This window comes from Lutra lutra, chromosome 7, assembly GCF_902655055.1.
Source record: "Lutra lutra chromosome 7, mLutLut1.2, whole genome shotgun sequence".
Taxonomy (NCBI): Eukaryota; Metazoa; Chordata; class Mammalia; order Carnivora; family Mustelidae; genus Lutra; species Lutra lutra.
Genome location: NC_062284.1, coordinates 132,125,117 through 132,147,403, shown reverse-complemented (window position 1 = coordinate 132,147,403; position 22,287 = coordinate 132,125,117). Strand labels below are relative to the sequence as shown.

The 22,287-nt window shown below is 44.4% G+C and overlaps 2 protein-coding genes across 5 annotated transcripts in view; one reads left to right on the top strand and one right to left on the bottom strand.

Annotated features, from left to right (window-relative positions):
* Positions 1-6: 6 nt before the first annotated feature.
* Positions 7-9,188, top strand: ZC2HC1C (zinc finger C2HC-type containing 1C). 3 transcript variants are annotated; one of them, XM_047737154.1, is made up of 4 exons: positions 7-176; positions 850-955; positions 1,088-2,432; positions 7,997-9,188. In XM_047737154.1, the coding sequence occupies exons 3-4, from the start codon at positions 1,107-1,109 to the stop codon at positions 8,258-8,260; spliced, it is 1,590 nt and encodes a 529-aa protein (XP_047593110.1). In that variant the 5' UTR covers positions 7-176; positions 850-955; positions 1,088-1,106; the 3' UTR covers positions 8,261-9,188. The 3 variants fall into 3 exon arrangements, with proteins under 3 accessions (XP_047593110.1, XP_047593112.1, XP_047593111.1); XM_047737156.1 differs by having other exon boundaries at positions 1,088-1,923; positions 7,997-8,119; XM_047737155.1 differs by lacking the exon at positions 850-955.
* Positions 9,189-11,749: 2,561 nt separating this feature from the next.
* The window catches only part of NEK9 (NIMA related kinase 9), a 36,257-nt gene continuing 25,719 nt past the window's right edge, over positions 11,750-22,287 (bottom strand). The window contains exons 18-22 of one of the 2 annotated variants that reach the window (XM_047737152.1): positions 21,754-21,813; positions 19,163-19,365; positions 17,953-18,114; positions 16,304-16,513; positions 11,750-14,206 (exon numbers count right to left, since the gene is read on the bottom strand). In XM_047737152.1, coding sequence (XP_047593108.1) covers positions 14,084-14,206; positions 16,304-16,513; positions 17,953-18,114; positions 19,163-19,365; positions 21,754-21,813 — 758 coding nt within the window. In that variant the 3' untranslated portion in view covers positions 11,750-14,083. The remainder of the gene's footprint in view (positions 14,207-16,303; positions 16,514-17,952; positions 18,115-19,162; positions 19,366-21,753; positions 21,814-22,287) is intronic. The other variant, XM_047737153.1, reaches the window with a different exon arrangement.

Here is a 22,287-nt window from a genome sequence, read left to right as displayed (position 1 = left end):
GGCGTTCGCGGCTGGTGAAGGGGCTGGGCGCGCACGCGCTCCGTCTCCAGGCAACGAGAAAAACAGAGGCCCTCAGAGAGCGCCTGCGCGGCGAGCGGTTGGCATGGGGTTGGTCTGGTCTGGAAAGCTAAGTGCTGGGGTTTTCCCTGAGCAGGAACGGTCCTCCAGAGCCTCAGGTACGCGGAAGGGGAGGGCAGACATGGGGTCAGCACCTCGACCTCCCCAGGGCCCCATGGATAGAAGAGCGAGGGCTTGTTCTCAAAGCGGAGTCCCCAGTGGGGGCGCCCCGGCTGACCCTTTAGGACCGTGCGTGACTTCAGCGTTCCGGATCTAAAAGCTGCGGCGGCCAGGCCAGGTGGCCTCCACGTCTCAGCTTACAGACCTTTCGTAGTCCGCGCCGCGGGGACTTGTCAGGGTGAGGGTTTGACATCAGGCACCTGCTGCCGGCCTTGGGCAGCCTCTGGTTCTTTGGAGTCAGGCATGCTTCCAGCAGGAGGGACGCTGGAGAGCTCTTTGTGCCAGGCCCTGACCTCTGGGCCGCAGTTTGCTCACTTGTGAAACAATAGAGCTGGACTCAGAGTCCTAAGGTCCCTAAATGCCAGTCATGTAACTCCGAGCGGAACTTCAGTTTACCGGTGAAGAAACGAGACAGCAATGGAAAGTTGCTTGTCCTGTGTCACAGGCCTAAAACCTGATTTTCGATCCAGTAGCTCTTCCCAGTAAATCTTCCCCCCAACTAGGGAGTGTCCTGTGTATGGCAGGAGCATCACTGTGAATGGCAGAGGCTGGTACTGGATTAAAGCTAGGTGGCAGGAACACCCGTGTCACATTCGTTTTTCTATCCTCCAGGACCTAATAAACACCCACAGGAAATAATGAGCATTCACCAAATGCTTATTGAAGGAAAGCTCTGGCAGACCCAGCACCTCTGTCCCTAAAAAGTTCAAGAGAATAGGTAGGTAGGACACATGGAGAAACACTTTTACTTTAGCAGCGGGGAGGAACCTCAGACAAATTCCTCTACTTTAGCAGTGGGGAGGAACCTCAGACAAATTCCTCACATATATCTGGCTTAAATCTCCCCTAGGCTTCAGTCCAGTCCCTGAATGGCTGGCCTCCAGTTGGCACCATCTCTGCCTGTGGGCGTTATGCTTCCATATAATAAGACAGAAGCTCCAGGGCTTCTCTCCACTAAGCAAGAGCCCTGTGAAAAAGGTGACTCTTCTCAGCGGTCCTCCATCGGGCATCCGAGGAACAATTTCCAGCAGAAACTTTTGAGCAACAAAGAGTTGACACTGGATAATATCTACACTCACTCCAAATGGAACACCTGCACGAAAGTCCGGAACTGCTCCTATCCCCACTGTGTTGGAATCAGCCAGCAAGATTTAAGAAGCAATCCCCAGGGCCAAGCAAAGGGTTTATTTTACTCATCAAGTCCTCAGTCCCGGTATCCCAAAACAGATAATCAGGAATTCATCTCCTTCACAAAGAAGCGAATTGGGGTAGACCGGGCATACCCACTGAAACCCGTGTTCCATAGGAAGTCTCATAGTACTGGGGAGGCTGGCATTGATGGGGACCAGAATGCTTCTCCAAGACCCCCTGAGCCAAGAGAGTTTCCGTACAGCAGCTTTGGTTCAAGGAACTGGGTGCATTCATCTGTGGTTCGTGCTGTTGCTGCCACACAGGAGGAGAGGGCCATGCCAAACCCCAACAGAACTGAATGGGTGCGGATCCAAAGACTAGAAGCTGCAGGGGAGAGCTTACAGGAGGAAATCCGAAGAAAAGAGACCCTCCTAAGGGAAAAGCTGAAGAAGACAGAGGAGGAACTCAGAAGGATCCAGAAAGAAAAGGAACAGGCTAAGGAAAATGAAAAAAGAGAGCTACAGAGAATGACACTCCCCAAGAGGAGCGTTAAAGGTAATAGCAGCACCGCGTACAGACCTGCCTTCTCCCCAGAATTCGGGTCTGAGGAGGTCTTCAGTAGAGCCAAGGGAGAGGATGAAATTTGGGGACGGTCTCAAGAAAATTCTAGTCCATTTCAGCTCTCTGATTATGGAATACAGAAACTCAAAAGGGAAAGACTGGTGGCAAGCAATAACAAAATCCGAGACCTAGTCTCAGAGCCATCAAAAGAGTGTTCTCAGTCTTCAGAAGGGCCTGGCAGTGCTTGGCAGGGGTCCGCCAGCAATCCGAGTTTGTCTAGGGCCCCAGACTCCTCTCTTCCCAGCTGTTCCACTGAAGAGCCCGAACTTGGCGAATGTAGCCACTGCGGACGCAAGTTTCTCTTGCTCAGGCTGGAGAGACACTCCAACGTCTGCAGCAGGATGCAGGGTTCCAAGAGGAAAGTGTTTGATTCCTCCAGGGCCCGGGCCAAGGGCACAGAACTAGAGCAGTACTTGAACTGGAAGGGATCGGCCTCAGTCAAGGTAACAAGGCCAGGGCCTTATGGATTTGACTTTGAGTGGGGATCATTGTAAAGGGATGTCATAGCAATTTTCTTTAGAAAAAATTCAGGTGTCATATAGGGAGAAAGTGAGAATTAACATTTATTGATTACTACTGTGTGCCAGTCACTGTGATGGGAGCTTTTCGTTAAGATCCTCACCAGAATCCTGTGAAAGGTTTCGTTGTCTCTTATTTTATCAATTCAAAAGTCAAGTCTCAGAGAGTTTAACTTGCTTGAGATCACAAACAGCTTTAAATGGCAGAGTTGGGGCGCCTGAGTGGCTTAGTCGTTAAGCGTCTGCCTTTGGCTCAGGTCATGGTCCTGGGGTCCTGGGATCGGGCTCCTTGCTCGGCGGGAAGCCTGCTTCTCCCTCTCCCACTCCCCTTGCTTGTGTTCCCTCTCTCGCTGTGTCTCTCTCTGTCAAATAAATATATAAAATCTTTAAAAAATAATAATAAATGGCCGAGTCAGCACATATGGGGTGCCTGGGTGGCTCAGTCCGTGAAGTGTTAGTTAAGCATCAACTCTTCATTTTGGCTCAGGTCATGATCTTAGGGTCCTGGAATCAAGCCCCCCAAGCCCCACTTTGGGCTCCCGCATCTGGCCCCAGCCCTGCATCAGGCTCTGTGCTCAGTGGGGAGTTTGAGGGTTCTCTCTTTCCCTCTGCCCCTCTCCCCGGTTGTGCACACTCTCTCTAAAATAAGTAAATAAATCTTTAAAAAATAAATAAATAAATGGCGGAGTCAGCATATAAATCTGGGTCAGAATGACTGCAAAATCTAGACTTAAAAAATATATGTCCTATTGATTATGAAAGTTAATAAATGGTTAGAAAATTTAAAAGATTTGAAAAATATAAAGAGAAAAATGATGCAGCACTTCACGCCCGGAAGAGAGTTCCTTGCTCTTTGTAATATACTCTGCCACCTCCCACGATTAGGATTTGTTACAACTCCTATAATGGTCTCTACTTTCTCAAGATTAGCTCAGTTCTGATATACTTCTTAGTAAATACATGAAACACAATTAAGTTTTCAATCCTTTCTCTCCCCATCTGGAGTCTAAACACCTTAAAGGTGAAGGAGTTTCTTTTTGGTTAACATTCCCGCTGCAGAAAAACTGGGTCGTAAAAAGACTGTGAGACACTTGCCTGGTAAGTTTAGGGGTATTTTACAGGTGTATTTGGACAGTTAGATCTGTGTCTCACGAATAAACCTACCACTCTGTCGATGTTATGCCCCTTGGTCTGTAAATGAGTGTTTCTCAAGGTGGGGCATGCTGGCAACCATTTTTTATTTTAATAGTTTTAGTGTGTATTAGAAAAATATAACAACATATGAAGCCTGTGGTTTCTAGGAATCATGAACGTAAAGAAAAACATCAAGTAATTTATGGTAAGGGGGATAAAGTGAAAGTGGTATGCAGATGACCAAAGTTTGGGAAAGCCTAGACCACGTGATCTCAAAGCCCCAACCAGCTGTAATTTTCTAACAAAATATGACCGCATATTCTGTTTTCAGTTCTTCCCAACCCTCCCTGTGCTGCATTAGCACCTCTTACCTGCTCAGCACTTCACAGTTTATGGGCAGGCATACTTGCTGGGGCCTTTAAAAAACTCAAATTTTTGCAGCGGCTGTTAGGAGAAGTCAATTGCCGTTATAGTATAACTTCAGTATAGTTTGGAAGATTGCCACAAAAAGTCCCTCTGTGTTCAGAGATAATCTACCTGAAGTCCAGTTTCCAATAAGAATTCAACATTTTGCTCTTGCAGAGAATGATAGGATCACCAGTTCCTGTTCTTTCCTGTCTTCTTTCCGGACAACCCAATAATCTACTGGGGTCTTCTCTGTCCCACTATAGGGGTGGTTTCTGGCAGGTGCCTGAAAAGAATCTTGTGTTTCTTCAATTCCTAAATACAGTAGCAGTGAAGCAAAATAATTGGATTTCTGAGATCAGACACTCCAGCTTTGTGGAAACTAGTTTTGTGGTGGGGCAGGGATATGATGCATCGAGGATACCGAAGCAGAAAGGATCTGGATTGAGATGCACTAATATCCCTTGGAATGTTCTTAATCTTATTCCAAAGCTTTGTGCCTTTGGAAGCTGAATGTCTCCCTGTTATTCCTCTACTGTACTCACAAGAACAAGTGACTTTCCTTGTATCCTTTAATTTTCACAGAACTTCCAGCAGACTTGTAGCTCTGGTCTCTCCACTGGACCTTAAGCATTTGAGCACAGGAACCACATCTTTGTGCTTTGTGAAAAATAAGTGTTAATTGAATTAAAATTTCAATATCATGAATATGATGAATTAATAGTTAATTTAATACGATGAACTATCATATATACTTGAGGAGCTTTCCCCAATTCTTTTTTTTTTTTAAATGATTTTACTTATTTATTTGATAGAAGACACAGCGAGAGAGGGAACACAAGCAGGGGGAGTGGGAGATCGAGAAGCAGGCTTCCCGCTGAGCAGGGAGCCCGATCCCAAGACCCTGGGATCATGACCTGAGCTGAAGGCAGAGGCTTAACAACTGAGCCACCCAGGCGCTCCTCCTCAATTCTTTTAAAAGTTCCTGGATACTATTTCTAACACACAGATTCTCTTGCCTTCTTGTCTGTTTCAGTAAGGCTCTCTCCTGAAGGATCCTTTTCCTTTGTTAATATCTCTTCCTGTCATTCATCACTAATAATATCAGATCACCAAACAGCCACTTGTCTCCTTTTTTCATCTCTTTAAAATTAATTTTATATTAATTTAAATATTTGAATACGCTTTAAAAATCATGTGCTAAGTGATCTCTAAGGCAACAAGCAGGATATCCTGCCTTACCCTTCTCCATCTTAATGGCCCCCGGTGGCAGCCTTCAGTTCCTGATAGATGACTCTTCTGGTATGCATTTCCATATTTCTCAACAATGTGCCTATTTTCTCGATTAATCAGTTTTGCACACTATCTGTTGACTTCCTCCTGTGAATGCTGCGGGTTAAGCTTTCACATCTCCTCTCCTTTTTACTTTTCTTCTTCCCTTCTCCTTCCATCATGGTGGAATCACAATTTTGGGTTAAACCAGTAGTCAGCTTTTACATTATAATAACCATGTAAATTTTGTTCACCGACGAGCGTATAAATTCTGCCTCTGCCCACATGAACCTGGAATTAATAGCTGACTCATGTTTTCATTTGCTTGGGTTTCCTTCGTACCTGTCTCTAATTTTTTTTTTTTTCCTAAATGATCCAGCTGATGTCAGACACCTGTTAGTGTTTTTGTAAATGCTCAACTAATCCGTCAGTTTTTTTTTTTTTTTTTCCTTATTCTGGAAACTTCCCTCCCACCACTCTTTTTCCTCCCGCACCAGTCTGGACTGGTTATTCTCTAGGCCTGGTGCAAACCTGTTGTTTTGGGACTTCTTTTTGCTCCTCCTCTGTGTTGGGTCCTGTTTCCAGCCTCTTATGTCCTTTTTCTTGCTTTACTCCTTGCTTTGCTGAAGCTTTCAAGAAACATGCATGGGCGGTATATATATATATGGTACAGATATGTCTCAATGAATTAAAATATCCGTACAATAGCCTTATATTTGATGGATGATTTGACCAGGTACAGAATTCTAGGTAGAAAATTATTTTCTTTTAGAACTTTTAAGGCATTTTCCCTTTTAGCATCCAATGTTACCGTTGAGAAATCTATGCCATATTGCTTCCTGCTCCACTATATGAAACCTCTTCTGGTGTTTCTCTTTTTCTGAAAGCCTACAGGATTCTCTATTCTGAAATTCTACAATGATTGTGTTGGCTACTTGGTAGATAATTTCAATTTCAAGAGCAGTGACCTTAATTCTAGGAATGCTTATTGTATTACTTATTTAATAATATCTTCTGTGTGATTTTTCTATTCTTTTTGGAACTCCTTTTGGTCAGGTGTTGGGACTTTCTAGATTGGTTTACTAATTTCCTAATCTTTCCTACTTTCCATCTGGATCTTTTTTCCCATTCTGAGCAATTTTCTTGATATTTTACATTTCTATTTTTATTTTTAGCTATCACCATTTTTTAAAGCGATCTTTAAAAAAAAGGATTTTACTTATTTGACAGAGAGAGAGATCACAAGTAGGCAGAGAGGCAGGCAGAGAGAGAGGGGGAAGCAGGCCCCCTGCTGAGCAGAGAGCCTGATGTGGGGCTCGATCCCAGGACCCTGAGACCATGACCTGAGCCGAAGGCAGAGGCTTAAGCAACTGAGCCACCCAGGCGCCCTAAATGGTCTTTTTTAAAATAAAGATTTTTATGTATTTATTTGAGAGAGAAAGAGGGAGAGCAAGTGATCAGGGGGAGGAGCAGAGGGAGAGAAATGAGCATACTCCGCACTGAGTGCAGAGCCCAACCCGGGGTTCAATCCCATGACCCCGAGATCATGACCTGAGCTGAAATTAAGAATCGGATGCTCAACCGACTGAGCCACCCAGGCACCTCTTAGCTATCACAGTTTTTATTTATAATAGTTCTTTCTGGTTCTCTGGCTTTAAGTTTTCTTTTACCTCCCTCATTCTTGTTTCCTGAGAGTGAGTGAGAGAATCATGTACCTGTTTTGGTTTCTCTCGTTAGAACTTTATTCAAATATCTGGTGATCCCAGGCAGTCCATTCCTATTTAAGCTTAAGTGGGGCTTGTTTTCGTTGTTGTTATTGTTTTAAGGTAGTACTTTTTTTTTTTTTTAAGATTTTATTTATTTTTGTGAGAGAGGGAGGGAGGGAGGAAGGGAGGAGGGGCAGAGAGAGAAGCCCATTCCCCTGAGTGGAGAGCCTGATGTGGGACTGATCTGAGGACCTGGGACCTGATCAGGACCTGATCTGAGCCCAAGGCAGACGCTTAACCGACTGAGCCACTCAGGCGCCCTGAAGTGGGGCTTGTTGACTGGAGGCCTTCATATTAGGGTTATCAAACAGTGAGCCTTTTCACTGGAGTCACTCAGGGTCGGCATCTAAAGGCTTTTCTCTTGACTGCTTGGTGCACGCAGAGAACTCCTGTCTCCTATGAGGGTGCCAACGTGTTTGATATCCTGGGAGCTTTTGGGGGAAGGAGGCTGACAGTGCCATGATTCATCACATATACCTGCACTTAATCCCAATTTTCAGCCTCAGTATTACCCTGTTCTCTACTATGCCTGGACTTTCCGAGTCTGAAACCTGTCTGGTTCGGTTTCTCCAGAGGACAAACCCCTGTTCTCCCGTGAGAGTGCTCAAAGTGACCGACACTTGGGTGTGCAAGATGGGAGAGGGGCCCAGGCACCCAGTTTATTCCCGGCCCTGCACCTCTCCCTCTCCACTGCCTGTGCGATGAGCACCCAGCCTCTCAGTGCTGTCCCCCGTGGCAGGCCCTTAGCTCAAGTGCCTCCACTCTGGCAAGTCAGCTCTGTTGCTCCTTTCCTGTTCTCTCTGATCTGACGGATAAACACCCTGTACATTTCCTTACTGTCATTCCGATGAAGACTGGGAAGGAGATGTGGTAAACGGCAAGTTGAATGACCCGTCTTCCTCCCCCTTACAGGCTGAACCTCCTCGGAAGAGCAACTGGAGACAGAAGCACGAGTCCTTCATCCGTACGCTCCGTCAGGCCCGAGAGGTCCAGCAGGTAATTGCCAAAGGTGGAAACCCCGCAGACTTGCCTCCCATCCTGCCTGCAGAAAATCCAGATTATATTCAGTGTCCTCACTGCAGCCGCCACTTTGCTCCCAAGGTGGCCGAGTGGCACATTCCCAAGTGTAAGACCATTAAGAACCGGCCTCCACCTCCAAGGAAGCATTACGGTTGAGCAGACAGCAGTGGGAGCCGCAGAAGGCTCTGCTCTCGTCAGCAGTTAGTGGGAGAAGAACAATTTGATACAAAACAGAACTAAAACTTCCACATCTCCCACATCTGCCTGCAGAGCTTACATCAGTGAGGACAGCCCCATCGCTAAGCAGCAGGAGGCTAAAGGAAACCTCAGCTTCCCACGAAATTACCACCTCAGGCTGGTGCGCCTTGTTACTGGCCTGGGAACGGATGGGCGAAGACTCTCAATGTAGCGAGCGGCCCACAGTAAAGCTCTCTTCTCGCGAGGCGGGCGTGTGGTTTGTGCTGAGTGCCTGCGTCCGCTGTGCCTTCCTGTCCCTGCCTCTGCGCGTGTGCCTGTGGTTCCTGTTAACTCTTCTTGCTCCTGCAGGAGAGTTCTAAAAGAATCTCAAGCTGCTACATGAGATTGAGCTGGTGTCAGAGGATCATGATCCCCCCCCCCCCCCCCCCCCGGTGGCAGCGCTTACAAAAGATAGTATGATTTTGCTGTAAGGCAAATGGAAAATTATCCTTGACCTCCGCGATGTGTGGTCCTGGCCGAAAGCCAATACCAGTTTGTAAAGATAGGGTGCCAGTATATCCTAAACCCTCCTTGTGGTGTACTGTGCCATAAAGGGAACCTCATCTTTCTGTGCCTTGCATGGTAGGGCTGGGAGAGAGCATCTCGTATGCCCCAGGAGTTGCTCTTTGCTAATGGACTACATATGTCCAAAAAAAAAAAAAAAAAAAGGAAGGAAGGAACTTCAGTTTCAGCTCTTGCTGGCATTCTGCTTTGAGATCAGGTTGGGTATATGGCTTTTTAAACGCAGCAGCAATGTCTACCATCAAAGCAAGCTGGGACATTGCCAAGTCACCTGTCCCTGCCCATTTTACCACAGCGAACTTCTCTTCTAGAAAGTAAACTCTGAGGAAAAAGATACTGGATTTTTTTAAAGTTTTTCTGTGCAGCATTGTGCGTAGACTGCACGTAGTCTTCACAATTAGACCTTCTTTCAGTGGGTTTTGGGGATTTAAAATTAAATGATAAAATAAGTCCTAGATAGGTCAGATGGGAGAAGTGATAAGGTAATGCCTGTCAGGGGTAGTATCAGTTCAGACAGGATGAAGATAGAACAGATCTGAAATAACAGGATTATTGTACTGAGAGCAACACTCAAATTGTTAGTTTAAAATACTGCAGAAAAAACACCCAACCTGACAGGGGCCAAGGTGACTAAGCAGACAGTAAAACCATAATCTGCTAACAACAAAGGACCAGTCGCTACAGCTTTTCCTCTGCAGCTTCTGCTGAACGGCTGGGCTAACAGATCAAACCAATTAGGACCCCAGCCTGAAAAAAATGTACATACTTAGAAAACACAACAGGGGCGCCTGGGTGGCTCAGTTGGTTAAGCGGCTTCGGCTCAGGTCATGATCCCAGAGTTCTGGGATTGAGTCCCGCATCGGGCTCCTTGCTCAGCAGGGATCCTGCTTCTCCCTCTGCCTCTGCCTGCCACTCTATCTGCCTGTGCTCACTCTCGCTCTCTGACAAATAAATAAATAAAATCTTAAAAAAAAAAGGGGGGGGTGGGGTTATGGACATTGGGGAGGGTATGTGCTATGGTGAGTGCTGTGAAGTGTATAAACCTGGCGATTCACAGACCTGTACCCCTGGGGATAAAAATATATGTTTATAAAAAAATAAAATTAAAAACAAAACAAACCAAAACAAAACACAACATAATGAATTGCTTTATGCTTCTAAATTTTTGCGAAGAAAAAGAGGGATCCCAGAGCGGGGCCTTCGGCTGGCCATTTGACGAAACCTCACACACAGACTGGATATTTAACCCAATAGATACATTCCCCCGACAAGTCTAGTGAAGTACAGACGAAGCTTCACACTTGATGGTAAAGGCAGGCGGCGAGAACGAGATGCTGCTAAAGCCTGCTGCTAAAGCCGCACAGTGGTAGCCTCAGGACTGCTTTGTCCTACGGACTTGGCATACATCTGACATTCAAAATCTGGGCTACGGAAAATCTCTTGAAAAGCTGGAAGTTCTGGAAATACCGGGCCAGCAACCCTGCAGAGCTCCTTCAGACAGGCTGACCACACCAATCACCAAGCCCCCCCTGGCCTGCTGCACCTAGTCACCTTTCCGGCCTGGCCCCACGGGCACTCAGGTTTGGGATCCCTGGATGATGGGATTAAGTTCGCAGATCAGGGCCCTCTGGGGAGAACAAATGTACGTGTGGGGAGTGCCTGCTACAGACACGGGAAGCAGTTACTCGTTCTTCTATTGCTGGAGAAGTGATGCAATAGTGCCTCAGTGTTCTCTCCAATCTCAGCACGCACAGGCCTTGATTAGGTTAGGGCGATCTATTAATCTTTTAAATTTAGCTTGATCTGCTCTTTGGGAAGAGCTGTCCTTCCTGGACAGCAGAGGATGACAGTGGGTAAGGCTGCTTGGTCTTGTCCATGGGTGATGCGTCTTTATCCAAGAAGCTTCAGTACAAGCAAATGTTATAAATTTTAAAGTTTAAAAGGTTAAGCAATGGGGAAAATATCTCATGGTGAAACTCATGTCATATGAAAGTATATGCAGACGTGCGGAAATAGTACTTCTTAACAACAGTGTATTTAAGGCCGCATGGTACCTTTTGGCCAACATTTGCTTTTGGCCATTAATTTATCATTCTTCACAACTACAAAGGAGGAAGCAGAGATGTGATATAGTGTTTTTCTCTCTCATGTTCCTGATTCTGTGAGGTTTGGTGATCAGCATATTTATTTCCGTAGTTAATCATTGAAGTTATAAATGATTTTTGGCTTTGTGGCAGGAAGGAACATGTTTTGTGGTCCTGACTACAGCCCAGTCTGCAGGACACTAATGAGTAATACTTCTTTGGAGGCCCGGGGAAACTCATTTGAAAGAATTTATTTATAATACATCCTTGCTCCAGAGCTGTTCTTTCTGTTATGAATGTTTCCAAATATATGGCAAGTCAAATGAAATGTGAGTTTAAGGCTGCTTTTAACTTTAAACTTGTGAAATGCTCAGCCAAGAGAAGGGGTAACTTGGCTGTGCTATGCCAGGGAGACCAAAGAGTGTTCACCCTCTTAGAGGGAAAACAGTTTTGTAAACATAGACACACATAATCACTAGAAAAAGCCCACTGTGACTGAGGAGGTTAGTACAAGAAGTGCTCTTTCCTCTTCCAGTGGCTCATTTTTTCCCCTCCCTCTGCATTTTCAGCACTGTATTTGACAAGTTTGAGGGGAAAAAGTTGTAGCAGCAGAGATGATTCTGTTAGCAAGAAAAAGAAACTGGGAAAGAAGCAAAGATTATGTGTGCAAATGTGCCTTGTGTTGTTTCTGTTACAAGGTCTTTTATTAGAGAAAGACTCACTGAATCAAAGATTCACGAAGACCTCGTATCTGGGTGCTTCATCCCCAGTGACTAAGGTCCATGCGCAGGCATAGCACTGATTGAGAGTTTAAATGTTTATTTAAAACAGAAATGCCAAACCACTCCACCCTCAACCTTTCAAACATCTGGCTAACAATGAGCTAGTTCTTCAGCAACAATGTCAGAGCGGAGGAGTAACTCAGGTTATACGGTAACTCAAAAGCAATACTACTGGGAAACTGAAAACACCTCGTGCTGCAGAAAGAAGCAAAGCAGGACAAACTTCAAGAGAATTAGCTACAGAAAACCATTCAAAGGCATCTCTGCTGCCTAACCTTTCAGTTTTTATCTAATGCATGGCCACCACCTTTGAACTGGTTTCTGTTTGCATAGCTGTTTGGTGTGAGAAGTCATGTGGCTGTCCCAGGCACAATTGGGAAAGTGCAAATTGTCTCTAAGGCACAGAACTCAGATTCTCAGCCAGATCAACAGCAAACGAGACTTCCTGAGGGAACATGTTGGAGAAAATGAGCAGTGTTCCCCTGCTAGGGAACGGCTCCCTCTGGAACAAGAGCAGGGCTCTTCCCTCCCTTCCATGCTCACTTCCATCCCCGTCTCAGCAACGTGCCCCTGTTCCTCAGTTTCACAGCAGAAGCAATACTCAGGATTAACACCCAAACTGAGCCTGCCTCTCAGGCCTGCTGAGATGGTGAGTATGAGGGATACAGGAACGTGAAAAGCCAGTCCTTAAAAAAAAAATCAAAGGTGCATTTACATGATGAACCAAAACCCACTGTTGGGGTTTACAGCAAACCCCGAAGTCCCCAGAACTTGTAACTTTAATCTGGGGTTGGCCCCTTCCCTTATTTTAAGAAAAGGCTTTAGTGATTACGTTAGTACCATTGTACTAGGCTTCCCAGAATTGAGAAAACAATGGGAACATCAAACCAAAGAAGATCCCATTGAACAGAGTTGCCCGTCCCCAGCCATGGGGTTTTCCCCAAGCATCAGCCTTTATCCCATCAGTTTTAGGGAAATGGCAAAATTTCCATTGTACAGGTCCTTCCAAAATACTGAAGAGATATCAAACATTCATTTTTTGGTTTGGGGAAAATGAAACAAAAATTAATTTAGCGGTTTCTAAGGAGGGAGGATGGGAGGCTCATCAAGGCAAGTCCTATGACCCAAAATACTAAAGGAACATTTTGTAAGCCTAGGTGAAAACACAAAGCTCACATCCTTCAGTGAAAACCATCAAGAGCTTTGAGGACACTCTCTCTTTGGGAAAGCTAGCTTGCTCCTTGACTCTAAGGACAGAACAACTAGGGGATTAGAACGGAGCTCTCAGCCAAATTCCTTTCGCTTGGCAGCTTCCGCCTGTTCTCTTAGGCTTCAGGGACTACCAGGTTTCGGTCTGGCTTTGGGCCACTCAAGTAGGAAAGATGATACAGATTCACTGATATGGCTTCATAAAACACCAAAAAGAGACTAATACTGACTAGACATACAGAAAGGGAGTGGGATAAGACCTGAAGAGCCACGAAGGCAGAGGCACTCTAGACCTTCCTAAAGATACCAAGTAGAGGCAGCTAACGGAGGACCTCTCTCCCTCATGGTTTTCTCTAAGGCCATTCCTGTTGCCCCACTGACTCAATTTTCTAAGAGGTACCTTCCAGAATCAGGGAATCCTACCTGCATCGGCCACAGACGGCAACCCCAGCTGTGTGACGAGGAAGGACCCTAACCTCCTTTCTCTCTTCGTCACTGAAGACATTTTAATCGACCCTCAGAGGAAAAGCAATCTAAGCCCACTTTTCCTCTTAAAGCATTTGGCTGCGCGAAGTAACTGAACTTTCTGAAAACAAGCCCGAGATTGACTCCAGCAAACATATCTTCCCAGACTCAGGGCTCCGGAGAGGGCTTGACCACTTCACCACCCTCCAGATGAGCCTGTGTGGGCCCCACCTGGTTCCAGCCCACTCGAGTTTCACACTTTTCTTTCCTCCACCCAGAGGTGCAATGCCTGGTGCTGAACTCCCAAGGCAGCTTCCAAGTACTGGTGAAATGATAAACGGGATATAAGCTGCTACCAGCAAAATTAAGGTGAGCATTGTGTCTCCTCTTCGAAGGTGGGATCACCAGATGAGGTACAGAGCTGCTGTTGCTATGGCAGCCACTGAGGACAAAGCCAGGGCCATGGGGCCCCTCCATTCTCCAAAACAAAACCACTCCTAGATCCTATCTAATCGGCAATGCCACTCTCCAAGTGTATGCGGAAAGTGCTTCAGAGCCTCCGCCTTGCACTCCTTGTCTGCAAGTGAACAAAGCCAGGAAAGCGCGCTCTGTGCATTCAGTGAGTGTGCTGTGAAGTTCTTTGGATCCCAGTTTCCTGGCGGCCATACAGGCTCAGGAGACTAGAGGCTGGGTCGACAGGAGTCTGTTCCCAGAAGGCACCAGGAATCTGAATCTAAGTCAGGCTTTGGATCCATTTCCATCTCTTCCTTTGCGGTCTGAGTTCCTTTGGAATGCATCCCCACCTGTCCAAACAAAACATAGTCCCACATCAACGATACTGCCACCAGTCACAGCGGTTCAGGACTAGGTTTTCAACACTGACCTCTAAGGACCTGTACCCATGGTTGTGTGACAAGCTCCTGATACTACCTTAGATAATACTTTAGTAACACTACTTTAAATAAAGTCCACACTTTTACACCTGCTGCAGGTAGGATGACCAACTGCTTGCCCAGGACTGTAGGATGTTCTGGAATGTAGAACTCTCTATTTTATTCTACTTACTTTATTAATTATATTTTTGAAATATTTATTTGAGAGAGAGAGAGAGATCACAAGCAGGGGAAGGATAGAGGGAGGAGCAGATTCCCCACTGAGCAGGGAATCCGATGTGGGACTCATGACCTGAGTCGAAGGCAGACATTTAATCAAATGAGGCACCCAGATGCCCTAGATCTCTCAACTTGAAAACCGAGACAGCCCTAAGCCAAACAATCCTCCTGTGTGCTACAGCTGCCAATCACCCCATGCTTACCTCAAGTGAGTGTATTACTTTACAAAGTACTTTCACAGACATGATTTCATTTAATTCTCAAAACAGCCATACCAGGCAGATGGTATTATTTTCCTCTTTTAGGCGAGAAACCAGGACTCATGGAAACCACGTAATTCTTCCAGACACATAAAACTAGGAAATGGCAAAGCCCAGGGTTGCACCTTATTTCCCTTCCTGGTTCACTCTAAATAGAGCAATACCTGGCTTTTTAAAAACAATACACATGGAGCTCCTGGGTGGCTCATTCGGTTAAGCACGAGATTCTTCATTTTGGCTTGGGTCACAGGATGGAGCGTAGCATCCACGGGCTCTGCGCTCAGCAAGGGGTCTGCTTGAGATTCTCCCTGTCTCCCTCTGCCCCTCTCCCCTTTGCTTGTGCTCTCTCTCTCTAAAACAACAATGTAAACGGCAACACCTGGGAAATATTTTTACAAAATACTTTTACAAAAAATATTTAACTTAAATCTAATCAAGCCTTAAGTCTAACTTCCAGTTCATAGAAATGACAGGGTGACAAAGGAACAAGTTAATAATGTCCCAAGAAAACAGAGGACAAATCCAGAATGTGGCTCATTTTGTTAAGCAATCGAACCTGCTTCTTCAACTCATCAGTGCCATGAAAATATAAAGAAAAAAAAAAAAGGTGACAGTAGTACAGGGAAATATTCTAGATAAAAAGAAACGAGACATAACAATGTAGTAGAGGGACCTTGAATGGATTCTGATCTCATAAAAAGAGTTATAGGGGCACCTGGGTGGCTCAGTGGGTTAAGCCTCTGCCTTCGGCTCAGGTCATGGTCTCAGGGTCCTGGGATCGAGCCCCACATAGGGCTCTCTGCTCAGCAGGGGGCCTGCTTCCTCCTCTCTCTCTGCCTGCCTCTCTGCCCACTGGTGACCTCTGTCTATCAAACAAATGGAATCTTTAAAAACAAAAACAAAAACAAAACAGTCACAAAGGACAATTTTATGGGCAAACTGGGAAAACTCTACTATCAGCTGGGCACTGGATGAAAGCTGAGGTAATATTAGCATAAACTGTGTTATGTGTGATAATACTATGGTGCTTATCTGGGAGAATGAACGTATTTTGGGGTGTGTGTTAGAAAGTATTTAGGGGACCTGTGTCATAACTTTTATACTTTATCTGAAAATGGTCCACCTAAATACTCACACACACACACATACCCCCATATAATTTAAATACAGATATATATCCCACATATTTTAAACACACATATGCACACATTTAAAACAAACAACATGTTAACAACGGTTGAACCTCGATGGTGGATATGAGTGTTCACTGAACTGCAATGATTTGTTTTTCATAATAAAAACTGAAAGAAAAAATAGGGTAACAAAAAACAACAGAAGTCAGGTGATGACAGTGATATAACCCAGGCACCCGAACAAGGCCCAGGGCTGCTGGGATTAATTACAGAAGTTACCTCATCAAAAGATAGGACTTGCAAAGGAGTAGGTCTATGTTAGTGTCTGCTGGTGTTTTGTTTCTGTGATTCTTCAAACATAATTAGAAATTGAATTATTCTTTGAATGCTCTCACCTGCTGCCCTCCTTCTAATGTCTTGTTCAGCTTCTGTAGTTGGGTGAAAATCTGGAGGTTTTCTTGCTGTAGCTTCTGTTGCTCAGCCAGACACTTTAATACCAGCCCCTGCAATCTCTCAACCTCCCCCTGCAGAGAGCTGCAGGCACAGGTAGGAGGTAATGGTGCTTCCTTCCCAGCACACGTCGCTGCAGGATTCAGCTGAGGCGGCTAAGGAGAGGAGGAAGAGGTCATAGGCAGTTCTGCCTGGATGCCACAGTTCCCCAACCTCATCGTCCCCTAAATGCTAGCAGATTTTACTTTTTTTTTTTTTTTTAAAGATTTTATTTATTTATTTGACAGACAGAGATCACAAGCAGGCAGAGAGGCAGGCAGAGAGAGAGGAGGAAGCAGGCTCCCTGCTGAGCAGAGAGCCCGATGCGGGGCTCGATCCCAGGACCCTGGGATCATGACCTGAGCCGAAGGCAGAGGCTTTAACCCACTGAGCCACCCAGGCGCCCCAGATTTTACTTTTAAAGTAACAAGATAAACCATACAGACACACAAAGTAAATGCAACAGGAGCAGAAAGCGCTGGGATTACAACAGCACCTGGTTCTAACAGAACAGGGCAGAAGAGCGCTCAGTGCCTCAGGCTCTGTCATGCTAAGGTAAAAGAACATTTGTCTGTTTTGGAGAATTTCACAAAATTTAAAGTGCACTGATCTCCCATTGAAAATGCTGAAGTGGGGGAGGCCTGCTTCGGTTTGGAATGAGTCTTTCTGATCACAGTGAGAATACTGTGATCCAAAGGGTCAATATCCATAAAATGTAGTGGACCACACTTTAGGAGACAGCGGAGAGGTATTCGGTAAACAGGACTGCCAAAATAATTCAAGAACGCTAACTGACAGATGAATTAAACACTCACTTGGAAGTTTCAAAGGTTTTGTTACAACTTTTCTAGTCTGGATTTCTCCCCTTCTACTGTACTTTGTTTACAGGAAGGGTCAGCAAATGATAGCCTGTGGGCCAAATCCGGCCTACCAATTTGTTTCTGTAAATGAAGTTTTACTGGAACACAATCATGCTCATTCATTATGTATTATCTATGGCTGCTTTTGTGCTGCAGCGTCAGAGCTGAGAAGCTGCAGCAGAGACTGGATGGTCCATAAAGCCTTTAATAATTACTCTGTGGCCCTTTATAGAAAAAGCTTGATGACCCCTGCGGTTTGCCTTTGACTGAGGCATTTACCACAATTTGATTTCTACCAAGGTTAGGCACACATGTGTAGCTCCCTCACTGGACTACAAGCATTATTTCTTACTCATATTCAGAGCCTCCCACCCACACTAGCATTGTTAAAAAAAAAAAAAACAAACTAGATTTGAATTATGTAACCTTAATTTTGGTACTTGAGGCAGAGAGAAAGAAAGACAGTCCTCTGTGTGGAAAGCTGTTAGCCCATCAGGAATGTGAAAGGGTCAATACTTTTTTCCAAGGCAAACTCAGTTAAACCTAGGGCTTTAAGCACTACCGAACAGACCGTCTAATGAGTGGATACAGGGCAGTGGGAGACCGAGGAAGCTAGAGGAGATGGTGAGGCCAGGAGAAGTGGGGAGAGCTCTCTGCTTACTTAGTTGTGACTCAGAGGCAAAAAGCTCAATTACCCAGGTGCCTGCTGGGGGCTTGTGTCCCGAAGGCGCTTCAGACGCCACTTTGAGTCCTTGTAGCTCTTCATAGGGCAGGGTATCTTTCTCAGATTCTGAAAAAGCTGCACTTAGGGGAGATGGGCTGTCAGGCATGGGGATGAATTCTGCATTTTCCAGCTCCTATGTATAAGAGAGAGAATCTCATCAGTTCTGTTTGAGCCGTTTATTTTCTTTCTCCCCCATTCCCATTTTGCTACAGCTTCCCCTCTGTTGTGACATCAGCACCCTCTAGTGGGAGCATGACAGTTGTGGGTTCGAACACAGCTCACTGCACCTGTCAAGAGCAGGCCATGCCTTCCTCAGATGAGTAACAGTGCTTCGAATTCAAACTCAAATTCAAGAACGCAGTTTGGAGTTTGTGACACATCTCCCCGACACACTTACTCTACACGGCCTATTCAGTGAGTTGGGGAGCTGGAAGGTGATGACAGGCCACTGGCCAGGCTGCTCAAGGCTGAGGCTGAAACCTGAGAAGAGTTGTGCTGCTTCCTCCATTCCTACCCCTAACTGTCTATCGATCTTAGCTGTCTTGTAAGGGCAGCTTTAAATCTCGATTTTTTTTTTTTTGGTAAAAATTTAAAATTTCATAAAGTACAAATGCTCACTGTAGAAAATGAGAAAAGTACAGACAGGAAAAAGGACCAGCAGACGTCCTTTTACGCATTATATATTTTCCAAGAGAATGGGGTCCCACTGCAAAGGTATTCCATCTTTTTCTGCCCAGCCATATATTGTAACCAACTTTCCATCCAAATAAATATACTCGAACATTTTATTGTCTGCCCTTTAACTCTCATAACCCATCTCTCTACTGTAAAACATCCTGACGACCCGAAATCTCACTTCTAAAAATCACAGTACAAAATCTCTAAGCTTAATCTTTGCATACATGCATTACAAAAACTGCCTTCAAGGAAGGTTTTCTTAATTAACTTACATTCATGTCAAGTACTACAGATATGAGAACATTTTGTGTGTCTCCTTGTCAGGAAGAAAAAAAAGGATTAGAGATTTGGTAACTTTGTTCTAGGTGAAAATCAGACAACTCGATGCCTGCTGTAGAACACCTGAATAGGGCATGGGACACAGAGAGATGCTGACAGCAACTTTCAAGTTGTTGCAAAGGGCCTGGTGTTTTATTGAAGATAACCTCTGCCAAAGGAATTACCTTTCGAAGCCAGCCAGGGCAGGAGCTGCTGGCCCCACTACTGATCCCCATGGCCTCCGTGGGACTGACTAAACCTTCCATTCCTCGGTCTGCTTCCATTGTTCCTCGGAAGCCTCCACTCGGATCGGGAGTTTCAGATTCCTGCTGACTGTCCTCCTCTTCTCCCCCACCGCCGCCGCCTCCTGGGCTAGAGCTCTGAACCACTAACAGATACACAGCACAGAAAGAGAGAACCTTGCTATGCAGCAAGAAAGATTTACAATCTTACAGCCCTGGTGACCCCTGGAGAGCTTCCTAGAGTCACATGAAGTAACAGCAGCAGTTTAAGGTCAGATATCTGGGACTAAATTTTTAGCTTTTACACAAGGTATTATCAATATCTTCAAAATGGTAATCCACTTCTACATCCCAAAGTTACTTATGTCTATGTTCATAGCAGATTATCAAATCTGAAAGCATTACTGAACAGGTGCCCCAGCCATAGCTCACTCAGTCCACCACCCAGGCTTTAATACATAATCCAGACTCCGGCAGTTCCACCGCGGCTCATCAAGGTTTCACAGAAATACAAAGCTCTTTCACATTTCACCCAAACACCTCTTAAAGCTGCCAGATAAACTTTCTGGAGAAGTCTTTAACCATTCAATTCATTAAGTTCTTTGGTAACTACTTGTAAGAATTTTTAAAATATGGCTGGTTCTTTCATATCATGCCACATATTCCAAGTTACTGTCATGAAATGAAGACTAGCTGATGTGTTGTCAGAAAATGAAACAAAATATGGGCCAAATATATATATGTGTGTGTGTGTTGTGTGTGTGTGTGTATATATATATGTATATATAAAAAAAATATGGGCCAAAGATATACATATTTAAGAAAGTTGTTACCAAAGCTAAAAAAATAATTGCCCAGTACATGCTCAAGTTGAACGTAAAGGACTGCTCCTGATCCCCAGCTCTAGTGGCTCACAGACTAACTGCCACACTGATCCTGCTGAAGCAGCAGAACCACAGATGCCAACAAAAGCTGAGGCTTGTTTTGTTTTAAATGGCTTTTAAAAATCTGGTTACACTGAAATATACATAAGACAACTTTTAACATATGTGTAAGTTTTGCTACCTAACAAAATAAAAACATGAATCTAGCACTAGAAGAACTAGAATTGTACTTTCCAATATGGTAGTCACAAGCCATATATGGCAATTTAAATTTAAATAAAATAAAAAGTTCAGTTCCTTCAGTAGCTACTTTTCAAGGGTTGGACAGCACACAGAATATTTCCACTGCTGCAGGAAGATTTATCGGACAGTGCAGAACTAAAATATTACCTGTATCGCATCTGCCTTGTGAATGCCTTCCTTCTCTGGCCTCCTACCTAGACCTAACTACTGATTTAATTCTGTACTTATCATTTCTTTAAAAAAAAAAAAAAAAAAAAAAAAAAAGGCCATCATGTATTTATGTATCCTTAAGCAATTAATTTGGGTTGTTTTTGAACTTTATATAAAAAGGTACACAGTCTGCTGCAAGTTGCTTTTGACATTTCACATTCTGGAACTATTTGTAGATGTTCACGTCTACTCTTCTATAAGATTGCACTGGACGACTGGAACATACTCAACCAACAGATATATACTGAACCTTCACCATTTGCCGGGCACTCTTCAAGGCAATGTGGATAAAACTGATGAATAAAAAAGACAAAAATCCCTGCCCTTATGGAGTTTACATTTTCTAGCCAATGGATATGTGCTTTTAATCTTTTTTTTTCCATTAAATACTGTTCCACCAAAACAAAGCTATGAAAGAATAGTTGCATTTAGCAAAAAAAGGTGTCATTAGTGACAGATACTAACATGCACAGATAAATGCTGAGCAAGAGATTACTAAAGGAAACTAATAAAAGGTATGATGTATATGTGTGTAAGTAGAATACAAGTCCAGATCAGACACGCAACGCTCTTTTTCGAGAATTAATCTGCTTTTATTCTGGGTCTTTATCTGCTTTGATTCTACAAACTATCAGAATCCCAGGTTCTGAGATACCAAAGAGTCAAAGGTGTTTTAGAGCAAATGGAAAACCAAAACGGAACATAAATTTAGTTTTCTGGCGTAGTCGCAAATAACAGAGAACCATGCAGAAAGCAGCCAAAGGAAAACTATCAGAGAGTTTTGGGCTGCCACACTGGAAGTTTAGCCAACTTTTAATTCTGAGCGCCTGTTTTGAAGGACTATTTCTATAGACTGGAATAACCCCAAGTATATGGTAGCAGTAAGGAGCAGATGGAACCCACAGCCCCTAGCATGGTAAGGAAAGGAACAATACATAAGCCACATTACAGTACTGGGCAAGTCACTTCATTACTTCCATATGCCTGTTTGGCAAAGATGTACTCCCCCTCTGACCACAATGTAATAAAAGTCGTAACTTATTGTGAAATCCACCAAAATATGATCCTCTCTCCTGATCACCGTATTTCTCATTTCCCAAAGATACTTCCTATTTCCCTTTTTTGGAGACTACATGGAATCCAACCCAAAGACCCACAGTGCAGAAAAAGCGCTGGTGCCAAGACATTGCTACTTACCAGTTCTGATCGATAAGCCGCTGCTGTTGGACCGGATGGTCTTAGAATTCAATACTTTCTCTGAGGAAAAATATTCAGTAGGTAAGCACTGTAAAGAGCTAGAGGCACGAATAGTGAGAAGACCAGAATAGGGAGTTCATCTGCAAGATAAGAGCTATCCCTCATGCCAGGTAACTTTATGATTACTTATTTTTCTAGATATTAAAGTGCCAAGAGCTACTCTAACTATATTCACTATGTAGAACAGCAATTCTCCACTTTAACTGTTCTCTGGAATTACTTGAGAAGCTTTAAATAGGAACAACACCTAGGTCCCACCCCAGAGATTCTGATTTAATTGGTCAGGGCAGTGGATTTCTGAAAGCTCCTTGGGTCATTCTAATGTGCAGCCAAGGCTGTGAACCACTGATCTGAAAGAATGGACTTGGAGACCCTCACGCAGGCTTTAATCATTTAGTCCGTAACAGAGTCATCTTTATGCAGGAAAGAGTTATGATTTCATTTCTTTTGAAAGGTATCCTGCGTGTTTCTCAC